The 12009-nt window shown below is 42.0% G+C and overlaps 1 protein-coding gene across 7 annotated transcripts in view; it reads left to right on the top strand.

Annotated features, from left to right (window-relative positions):
* Window positions 1–12009, top strand: part of IPO11 (importin 11) — a 568146-nt gene that overhangs the window by 68464 nt on the left and 487673 nt on the right. For all 7 annotated transcript variants that reach the window (XM_033930425.1, XM_033930408.1, XM_033930455.1 and 4 more), the window contains exon 5: window positions 3000–3203. In XM_033930425.1, coding sequence (XP_033786316.1) covers window positions 3000–3203 — 204 coding nt within the window. The remainder of the gene's footprint in view (window positions 1–2999; window positions 3204–12009) is intronic.

The following is a 12009-nucleotide window of genomic DNA, read 5'->3' as shown; positions in this document are numbered from 1 at the left end:
ACAGATTTTGTAATATTTATTGTGTATGTGAAGATGTAATCTGCCTTGTTAAAGATGTATTATAAATAATAAGCTATACACTATAAAAGGTGATGGTGAAAGCTAGATGGATGCTTGGGTTCATAGGGAAAGGAATGGCCAGTAGGAAACATGAGATATTGATGCTCTTGTGTAAAACTCTGGTGAGACCTCATTTAGAATATTGTGCATGAAGTTTTAACAAAGATCAGCAAGTTGTGCTGACAGAAAAGATGAAATCAGGTTAGATGTTTTTGATGGGCTGAGTTGATGTCTTTTATACCACTCTGATATCCTGTATGTTGTGGTTTGCAAAGCCACAAGATTGTTTTTCAGTGTCACTTATGGTGCTTTTTATGGAACTCTGGGCTCCAAAGAGACTAGAGTTCAACCTTTTGATGCCATTTCTGATGCTTTTCTCAAATTCTGGGTCTGAACGGTCTTCAGGTTCACTCTGACTACTTTGCATAGTCTTGCTTAGCTGGATTGCTTAATGGGGATACAGGCATGCTCAGACATGTAAATGTCTTTAATTAGAACAAACATGACTCTACAGGGTTCCAATTCATAACAAATATCCTCAATATACTTCTCCTAGTACTCTTCGCTATGACCAGTCTGGTCTCTATAACAAGCTCTATTATTGTCTACTGTAATCTATTTATTGTCATGACTAGTCTGTTTTCAAACGATTGTGAATGTCTACCTGTAACCCATTCTGAGCTTCTGGGAGAATGGGATAGAAATCTAAATAAATACATAAATAAAATGTCTCTGTATTGGAGCATAGCACCACAGATTGGTAATAGATATTAATAATACCTCAGGCACAAGTTGACAAACTGTAAAGCACCCATTATTTGTAGCAAGGGCTTGTACCTCTACAGATCTGATTTGATAAGGTCAGTGTTTCTGTAGGAAATTAGGTTATAAATTAATCAAACGGAACTTGCCCAAGACTATGCAGTATGTATACCAGAGGTGCATTTGTGAACTTGCATTTAGTTTGTTTGGAAGTATGAGTGATTAAGGGATGTTCCCTCACTAAGACTGCAGTTATACCATTGGGCAGCAGGGGGCATCAGACAAATCGGGGAAAACTACTTGTATCAGAATGCTCTGAGCTTTGTGACTCAATGCTGAGATCCATTAGGGAAAGGATACAGCCCCGATGAGTCAGAGGGGCGGGACTCAGGCAGAGAGGAGTACTTCTGACTAGAGAATGACATGGTGGCAGTTACCCGTGGCTAGCCGCCTGCCTGCCTGCAATCGCGTGCGTGTGGGCGGAAGCTTCTCCTCTGTCGCAACTTCTGGTTGCATCAGAGGAGAAGCTTACACACACACACACACTACTGCAGGCACAGGCAGGCAGCCTCTGCCGGCTTCAGGAAGTTTCTTTACTAAAGTGCCGTGAAGGTAAGGGGGAGGGAGGGAGGGAGATAGATTTGGCCGTAGATTTGGCTTTGGGAGTTCCTGGCAGCCCTGATGCCCAACAAAGCTCGAGCTCAGCCAGGTACCTAAGCACAAGCATATACCATATTGATCAGAGCAGACCCAGCTCCACTCCAGTCCTTAGTCGTCTGTTACAAGTCTGAACAGCAACAAACCTTGCACCGTTTATCCACTGCCTCATTTCCTAGCAACATCTGCCACGACTCCTCCCATCTTACACGCTACCACCATCGGTGATTGCCCTGTTATGACCAATAAACGTAATGATTCACTGGAACGTTTTGAGATTCAATGGAGACACGACATGCAAATCCCAGATGTTATGACGTCAAGACGGTTTGAAGCGCCCACACACAAGATGGTTTGAGGCGCCCACACACACACGACTACAGGCACAGGCAGGCAGTCTCTGCCGGCTTCAATAAGTTTCTTTACTAACGCGCCAAGAAGGTAAGGGTGAGGGAGGGAGATTCTCGGGCTGCTGAAGGGTAGTGAGGTGGCGAGAGGGAAGGGTGGATGCTGCGGGAACGGGGCAGTGAAGGGGACGGCAGGTATGGGGCGGTGAAGGGGACGGTGGTCCAGTGACGGGGACAGATTTTTTCCCTGTGTCATTCTCTACTTCTGACCCAGACTGGAATCATTCAGGGATGTCCCTGAGAGAGAGAGGTCCCCAAGGGAGAAAGAGACTTCCACCTTTCCTAGGTGTAGGCTGAGAAGGATCCCTGGAAAGGATTGAAGAGTGTATGAGAATATCAAGGGGATGACTGGTCTCTGCTGGGCTATGGTAAGTCAACCTCATAGATTGAATGAATTCTCTAAGATTTAAGAGAGTGTTTTGCCTTCCCTGAGCCTGTGAGGGAACAGGCTCAGGTTTGTAAAAAGAATAAAAGATTATTCATTGTACCTTCCAACCATATCTGCCTGGGTGTTTGTGTATGAGTGTGCGTAGAAGTCCAGGAAAACACCGACTAATCTGTCACAAGGAGCCTAAAAATTTGAAGTGCACTCAAATCACTTGTATGCCTACAGATTAATGTGTATACATTTGATTGTGTTACATTTTTAAGTTCCTTTGTGTATACAATATAAGCCTAAAACAACTGAGTAGGTCAAATGAACACACAAAAAAAAATTGCCTGAGAATTGGGAGAAATTAGTTTTAAATGAACGAGGACCAAATATTTTCTTGGCCATGCATACTCCTGGTATATAGGCACTTAAAAACTATATAGTAATCCAGAATTTTGGAAATCTTATTGTGCTGTGCTTTTTGAATTGTAGAGCACTATATGTATGGGTTCAATCCCAGCACCACTACTTGTGACCTTGGGCAAGTCACTTAAACCTCCATTGCTCCAGGTGCCATAGATTGTGAGCCCACAGGGACAGATAGGAAAATTACTTAAGAGTACCTGTTTTACTATTCAATGTATTGCAAACCACCTTGATATCTGTGAAAGAAAGACGGTATATCAAATAAAAAGATAACTATCTCTCCCTCTCACTCTTTTTGGTTGTTTTCTCTTCAGATTGCTACTCAGGTTGCAGTATTGATCGGCAAAGTTGCTAGATTGGACTGTCCCAAACAGTGGCCAGAACTCATTCCTACTTTACTGGAATCGGTGAAAGTCCAAGATGACCTCCTCCAGCACAGAGCGTTACTCACCTTCTATCATGTTACAAAGACTCTGTCATCAAAACGACTGGCCTCAGATAGAAAATTATTTCATGATGTAAGTAACAGTTCTATCGGTTTTTCATGATTGTAAAGGCAAAGCCTACATAATAGTATTTCTTGATAAGTCATATAAGATATCACTAATAAATTATAATAATGCAATATAGTCTTCATAATGTTGATTTAAAGGGGCAAATGAATATGTTGATTTGGTACAGAAGATTCTACATAAGAACATAAGATTAGCCTTACTGGGACAGACTAACAGTTCATCAAGCCCAGTAGCCCGTTCTCACGGTGACCAATCCAGGTCACTAGTACCTGGCAAAAATTCAAAGAGTACATTCTATGCTACCTATCCAGGGCAAGAAGTGGCTTGCTCCGTCTTTTGCTCCGTCTTTCTCAATAACAGACTATGGACTTTTCCTTCAGAAAATTGTCCAAACCCTTCTTAAAACCAGCTACGCTATCTGCTTTTAGTACAACCTCTGGCAATGCGTTCCAGAGCTTAACTATTCTCTGAGTGAAAATATTGGTTTTAAAAGTATTTCCCTGTAACTTCATCAAGTATCTGTCTTTGTAATTTTTGATGGAGTGACAAATCGATTCTAGTCAACTATTAACCCTCAGTTTGAAGTACTATTATACTATGCTAATCTTCTAAACTTGTGATTGTCAAATCTATCCTGAGGCATTACTAACCACTTAGGTTTTCAGGATATTTACAATAAATATTCATGAGAGATTTACTTGCCTACACCTGCTCCTTAGTGCTCTCCTTCTTGCGCCTCCTGAGGGCACCTCCCTATTCTCACTACCTCACTTCTTGTATATTTCTATTTTCTTTCTCTATTCCTCTCCTTGTGGCTGTAATTTACTTTTTGCTTCTCATTCTCACTCTCCCCAGTCTCTATCCCTCTCTATCATTCTCACTGCTTCCTATCTCTATCCCTCTCCTCTCCACACCACAAGTCCTCATTCTTCTTCTTATTTTCCTATCCTATCACCAGCTATCTTGTTATCTACCTTATTCTCCGTTCTCAAAATTAAACATTCTCTCCCTTCCATTCATCCATCTTCTTTCTCTTTGAGCACCTCCCATCTTCGTCATTGCTGTCATTATTCCCCTTTGCTTCAGTACACTCTCCTACTACTACTTCTTCTGATCACCACTGAGAGTGCCAATCCCAACACTGGCCCTCCATGCCATCTGCTTCCTCACATGTGTAACCGCCCTTCTGTTTTAGGAAATTATCTAAACCTTTTTTAAATCCTGCTAAGCTAACTGATTTCACCACATTCTCTGGCAATGAATTTCAGAGTTTAAGTACATGTTTTGTGAAGAAATATTTACTCCGCTTTGTTTTAAATTTACTACTTAGTAGCTTTGTTGCATGCCACCTAGTCCTAGTATTTTTGGAAATAGTGAACAAGTGATTTACATCTACCCTTTCCACTCCACTCAGTATTTTATAGACCTCTATTATATCACTCCTGAGCAGTCTCTTCTCCAAGCTGAAGAGCCCTAGCTGATTTAGCCTTTCCTCATAGGGAAGTCATCCCATTCATTTTATCATTTTCATCGCCCTTCTCTGCACTTTTTCTAATTCTGCTACATATTTTTTGAGATATGGTGACCAGAATTGCACATAGTATTTGAGGTGCGACCGTCCCATAGAGCGATACAAGGGCATTATAACATTTTCATCTTTGTTTTCCATTCCTTTACTGATAATTCCTAACATTCTATTTTCTCTCTTAGCCGCCGCCATGCATTGAGATGAAATTTCAATGTATCCTAAACATTGACACCTAGATCCTTTTCTGGGGCAGTGACCCCTAACATAGAACCCAGCTATAGTTTGGGTTCCTCTTTCTCACATGCATCACTTTGTACTTGCTCACATTAAACGTCATCTGCCATTTTCATACCCAGTCTCCTAGTCTCACAAGGTCCTCTTGCAATTTTTCACAGTCCTCTTGTGATTTAACGACTTTGAACAATCGAACCTCAACCTTGGCTCACTCCCAGTATCCGCTACTTACATTCCTGTACTTGCTGTGCTGAATACTTTTGGATCAGATCTCACACACATGCTGACTTCCTTCACCTTAAATTTATGCTGACCTCCATTAATTCTGCTCTTACAATGGTCATGCAAGACTACCACATCCAGCTAACTCCCTCCCTTTCTTCCATCCCCCGCTGTCTCTTTGCCAAACTTAACTCCCTCCTCAAAGTGCCGACTGCTCCATCTATCTTTCTCCAGACAATGGATGGATACTTCCATGACTAGGTTCACAAGATCGCCCTTGAGTTCACTGCAAAGTCAAATTGTTCTCCCCTTTCTACCATCCACTCTCCTGACCTTCCATCTCACACCATCACTTCTTCCTTCACCCAAACTCAGGAAGCACCCTCATATCCTCCCCCTTGCCTGGTCCTACCCTCTAGTCCTCCATTCAATTACTGATGACTTTTCTTCCTTCTCTGAAATCACGGAGGAAGAAACCGCAGAACTTCTATCTTCAGCCAAGCCTACTACATGCCCCTCAGACTCTATTCCCACCCCTCTACTTGGTTCCATTTCACATACTGTTATCGCTCCAACTGCCATATCCTCAACCTATCCATTTCCACTGCAACTTTCCTTGTTGCCTTCAAACATGCAGTGGTTAAATTACATTACATTACATTACTGACTTCTATTCCGCCTGTACCTTGCAGTTCTAAGCGGATTACATTAGAAGATAACTGGACATTTCCAGGAAAAAAGTTACAATTAAGATAACAGGACATTTCCAGGAAAAAAGTTACAATTAAAGAGCTGGTTACTTTATACAATTAAGGAGCTGGTTTCATAATAAAGTTTTGAGAAGAGGGTACAAGATAGGTAGTAAAATTAGGAAAACGTCAGATGAAGCAGGAAGATTACGAGTTAGTTAAAGAGTGGAAGCTGGTTACATTGTTGAGTCTTAGGGGGATAATACAGGTAGAGAGGGTGTGGGGGGGGAATTGCAAGGGGGGAGGGGAAGGGGGGTTAAGCTATCTGGATACATTTTTTGAATAGCAGGGTTTTGATTTCTTTTCGGAACGTTTTGAAGTCAGTTGTTGCTGTGAGCACGTTGGAGATGTAGGGGTCCAATTTTGCTGCCTGTGTTGCTAGTAAGTGGTCGTATATCTTTTTGCGCTGAGTTCCTTTGAAAGCGGGGTAGGAGAAAGGGGACTGGGTTCTCCTTTGTCTGGATGAGAGGTTCCGATTTAGGCGGTTATTTAAGTGGATGGGTGCAGTTCCGTTTAGTGCTTTGAATAGTAGGCAGTATAGTTTGAATTGAATGCGGGCTTGTATAGGTAACCAGTGTGAATCTAGGTAGGCGTTGGTGATGTGATCAAATTTTCCAAGTGAGTAGATCAGTCTGAGGACTGTGTTCTGTACAGTCTGTAGTTGTTTTATTAAGTATGTGGGGCATGGTAGGTAGAGGATATTGCAGTAGTCCACTAGATTCAGGACTAGGGATTGGACTATGAGTCTGTATTGATCTTTGTCGAATAATTTTCTTATTTTTCATAGGTTGCGCATGGTAAAGAATGCTTTTTGAGTAGTTTTGTTGATTTGGACCTGCAGGGTGCAGCATCTGTCTATTGTAACTCTGAGGAGTTTAAGAACGGGCTGTATGGGGTATTTGGTGGCATTTATTTTTAATTTGGTTATAGATGGGGTTTTGTCCTTTTCAAGCAATAGAAATTTTTTTTTGTCCGGGTTGAGCTTCAGTTTGTGGTCTAGCATCCATTTTTCCACTGCTTCTAGTGTTTTTTCCAGGTTGTCTATTGGAGTGGGGTCTTGTGAGTTGAAGGGGAGGAGTATGGTTATGTTATCTGTGTAGCTGAATGAAGTTACTTCTAGGTTGTCTAGAATGGTACCAAGGGAGGCTATGAAGAGGTTGAAGAGCATGGGCAACAGAGGTGACCCTTGAGGTACTCCACAGGGGTTAGACCAGGGGTCCGATAAAAGATCTTTTGTTTTTACTCTGTATGTTCTTGTTTTGAGGAATCCTTGGAACCAGTTGTATACCCCGCCTGAGATCCCTATGGCTTCAAGAATCTGAAGAAGTATGGTGTGATCTACCAGGTCAAATGCAGCAGAGAGGTCGAGTTGGATAATCAGCATCCTTCTTCCTTTGCTAAGGTGCTGTCAGGCTATATCTAGTAGAGATACTAGTAAAACATCGGAGGTGACCAGTGGAGTGCCGCAGGGCTCGGTCCTGGGTCCACTCCTTTTCAACATATTCATAGGGGATCTGACTCAAGGGCTTCAAGGTAAAATAACACTATTCGCCGATGACGCCAAACTATGTAATATAGTAAGTGAATGCAGTTTACAGAATTATATGGCGCAGGACCTGCTTACATTGGAAAGTTGATCCTCAACCTGGCAGCTAGGCTTCAATGCTAAGAAATGTAAGGTCATGCACCTCGGAAGCGGAAATCCATGCAGGACGTACTTCTTGAACGGAGAAACTTTAACTAGGACTTCAGCAGAACGAGATTTAGGAGTAATCATCAGTGCAGACATGAAAACTGCCAATCAAGTGGAGAAGGCTTCATCTAAGGCAAGGCAGATATTGGGTTGTATCAATAGAAGTTTCGTCAGCTGAAAGCCTGAAGTCATAATGCCGTTGTACAGGGCCATGGTGAGACCTCATCTGGAGTACTGTGTGCAATTCTGGAGGCCACATTACAGTAAAGATGTGCACAGTATTGAATCGATTCAACGGACGGCCACCAGGATGATCTCGGGGCTCAAGGGTCTCTCGTACGAAGAGAGACTGAACAAATTGCAGCTCTACACTCTTGAGGAACGTAGAAAGAGGGGAGACATGATCGAAACATTTAAGTACCTCACGGGACATGTCAAAGTGGAAGATGATATTTTCTTTCTCAAGGGACCCTCGGCCACAAGAGGGCACCCGCTCAAACTCAGGGGCGGAAAATTTCATGGCGACACCAGAAAGTATTTCTTCACAGAGAGAGTGGTTGATCATTGGAACAAGCTTCCAGTGCAGGTGATTGAGGCAGACAGCGTGCCAGACTTTAAGAATAAATGGGATACCCTTGTGGGATCCCTACGAGGGTCAAGATAAGGAAATTGGGTCATTAGGGCATAGACAGGGGGTGGGTAAGCAGAGTGGGCAGACTTGATGGGCTGTAGCCCTTTTCTGCCGTCATCTTCTATGTTTCTATGTTAGTAGTGTTTCCGTACTGTGGTTGGATCTGAACCCTGATTGTGTGGGGTGAAGTAGGTTGTGGTCTTCAAGGTAATTTGTAAAGTATTGTGCTACCAGACCTTCTGTTAGTTTAACATATAATGGAATTGAGGCGATGGGTCTGTAATTGGAAGGGGTATCTATTGGGCCTTTGTGGTCTTTCAGTATTGGGGTGATTATGATTTCTCCTTGGTCTTGTGGGTATTGACCTTCCATGAGTGTAGTTTGAATCCATTGCATGAGGTTAGCTCTGAATTTGGGGGAGGCATTTGTTAGCAGGTATGAGGGGCAGTTGTTCAGGTCGCATGACGCTTGGCTATATTTTTTTGTAGAGTCGGTTCATGTCCGACCATTGTACCACTGGGAAGTTGGTCCAGTACCTGTCAACTGCAGTGGCGTCTCCTGTTGTAGGGTTTATTATTATCTCGTCGAGGTGGGTTAGTGAGTTATTAAAGGAAGTTCTGATTGTGTAATCTTGTTTTTGAAGTAGTCTGCTAGTTGGGTGGCTGTTGGAGGGGAGGTTCCTTGTGTGGCTAGGAATGGCTTGGTGTTGGTGAGATTTTTTACTAGTTGGAAGAGTTTCTTTGTGTCTAGGGTTTCTGTGCCAATTAGTTTGGAGTAGTAAGCTTTTTGTTTTTCTTTAAGTTTGACTTTGTATTGTTTTATTGAGTTTCTCCATGCTATTTTGGTGTGTTCTTGGTTCTTTTTTCTCCAGACTCTTTTGAGGTGTCTGCAATGTCTTTTTAGTTGAAGGAGTTCTGTGTCGAACCATTTGTCAGAAGATCTGCAGAGTTTGTGTTTTATCTTTACTGGGGCTAGCTCGTTCAGGATTGTTTCACTCAGGGTGCGCCACTGGCATATAAATTCATTAGGGTCTATGGAGGTAATTGTGTGGTCAGCTTTGGCCCAGAATGTGGAGGGTTAAATTTTTTGTCAGGTTTTGAAGGAAGTTTTGTGGGGTTCTTGTTTGTTTGTGTTTTGTGGTTAAGCCACTTCTCAAAAAACCTTCGCTGGACCCCACCTGCCCATCCAACTATTACTCTGTCTTCATTCTTTTTGTTCATATCTAAGCTTCTCGAGCATGCTGCACTCCATCACTGCCATGACTTCCTTTCATCTTGACAGACTCTTGATCCTCCACAATCTGTATTTCCCCATCTATACTCCACAGAGACTGCCCTCACCAAAGTTTGCAGTAACTTCTTCCTGGCCAGATCTAAGGGCCTTTACTCGATTCTCATCTTTCTTGACCTGTCTACTGCCTTTGAAACTGTTAGTCACTATTTACTCTTTGATACACTGTCCTTGCTTGGATTCCACGAATCTGTCCTCTTCCTGGTTTGCTCCTACTTCTCCCATAGCACCTTAAGTGTATGTGCTGGTAGGTTCTCCTCTGCTGCTATCCTGCTAGTGGTTGGTGTATCCCAGGGTTCTTTTCTCTCTCTACATCTCTTTCCTCAATGCCTTGATCTCCTCCCTTGGCTTCCTGTATCACCTATATATTGATGACTCCCAGATCTACCTCTCTATACCCAAAATTTCACCTAAAGTCCAAGAAAAAGTCTTGGCCTGTTTGGTTGACATTATTGCCTTGATGTCCCACCATCATCTGAAACTAAACATATCCAAGATTGAGCTGCTACTCTTACCTTATTGACAAAATCCAAGTCATTAAGGAGCACAACTGGCTTCTCAATGACATCAGCATTTTTCTTTTATCCTTACGTTGCAAGCTTGCAGGAAGTTGGGTTCATATCTTGCCTTGTAGTCTTGCAAAGCACAGCTTTTCTTTACAGTCTGTACCCCAAAATTGGCAGGGAGTGAATGAGGTATGATATACACATACTTTCAAAGTATATACTATAATTGTAGGTGTTGTTTATCTCTATAGGTTGGGTGGGGGAGGAGTTTAGAATTATAAAGTTGATATTAGCAAATAAATGATAATAGTCAGTGGTAGGGGAGGGGAAGTCATTTTTTGAGTTGAAAGCAACGGTATAGTCCAAATTTGCATCATATAACTGCCCATATGAGGTTGGCAAGGTAAGTTGCTAACTGCCCTGTTTATGATATCAGAAATGGAACCTGCGCAGAGTGCCAGCTGCAACTCTGGACATCTTGTTCGGCAGACTGGATGGACCATACAGGTCTTTATCTGCTAATATTTACTATGTTAATAACATAACTTTTCTGATTGTCAGCTTGCTGCTAGTGACCAGATATTCAGACTTTTATGAGAGATTGGAGGCACTGGGAAACTACATACTCATTGTTTCTTCTGCACTGAATGGAGGACCACTAACACCTACCTATCTGCTAGCTTGTGCATGATCTAGCTGTCTTGCTGTTTGAACCTCACTGGACCTCATAGTCTTTAGATGGGTAACTATGGGGTTCAGCTCAGAAGGAACACTTTCTTTCTGGAGCTGATGTAGAAAGCTATCAAGCAGAACCGTGTTAATGGATGCAGAATGTGGTTCAGTGCAGGAGTTAACGCATATGGTATAGATGAGCACAAGGTAAATTAAAATGCATGGTAATGAGGCCATTAAGTACTGTGCTACAATTCACAGAAGTAAACAGGGAGCTTTAAAGGTGCACAATGTGAGAAATTTACTGTTAGGGTGAGTCAAGTGGATTTTATGTCAGTTTTTAGAATTTACTCCCACTTTTTTCATTCTTTTTTGTGACAATACAAATACCTGTAATTTTAAAAGGCAGCAAGGAAGTAACAGGTACATTTATGTGTGTGTGGGGGGGAGGGGGACAGACATGAAATTTTGTTTTTAGCTTTGGTTCCAGCTGAAATTGAGCTTCAGATTTGGTTTTGAATGGCCTCTATTGAAATTCTTGTTCCCCCCCCTCCCAACCTTGCCTCTGCACTTCTACAGACTTATCATGAAATGCTGACTTTTCTGTGAAAAGTAGACGTTTCTGTTGAATGAAACCTTTATATTAACACTACATGTGCCTGCTTTTGAATCTTTGTACTAGAGCCATGAAACTTTTTTCAGTTAATTTAACATAAATTTTTGCCTTAAGTGAGCATTGAAGTAGTTGTAGTTGACATTGAACTACAGGATACATCAAGATGACTTTTGTTTAGGATTTCTTTTGTCTTCACTGTGTGATCTTCTTCACTGTGTGATCTTCTTTGCTTGCTCTTGCAGGATGAAAATATGACAAGAGTGAGTTCTGTATTCATATTTTTTTTATCTCCCTTTGTTACTTTCACTGGCATCTGTTGCCTCTGGCAACCACAGCTCACATGTTATATCATAGAAACATAGAAACATGATGGCAGATAAAGGCCAATTGGCCCATCTAGTCTGCCCATCCACAGTAACATTATCTCTTTCTTTCTTTCTTTCTTTCTTTAAGAGATCCCATGTGCCTATCTCACACCTTTTGAATATAGCTTTCCTTTTGGCACATAAGGGGACCCAATTTTGCCATGCTTCACTTCTAGGAAGTCCTTTCACTCCCATAGAAATCCTATATACTTGTTCCAAGCTTTCCTGACTTCCTACAATAGCTAGGATAGAATTTAAACTTTTGTTTTGTATGGTTTGTCTGTCTTTTTTTGGGACACTTGT

This window comes from Geotrypetes seraphini, chromosome 1 (genome assembly GCF_902459505.1).
Source record: "Geotrypetes seraphini chromosome 1, aGeoSer1.1, whole genome shotgun sequence".
NCBI lineage: Eukaryota > Metazoa > Chordata > Amphibia > Gymnophiona > Dermophiidae > Geotrypetes > Geotrypetes seraphini.
This window is presented reverse-complemented; position numbering and strand designations above follow the sequence as displayed.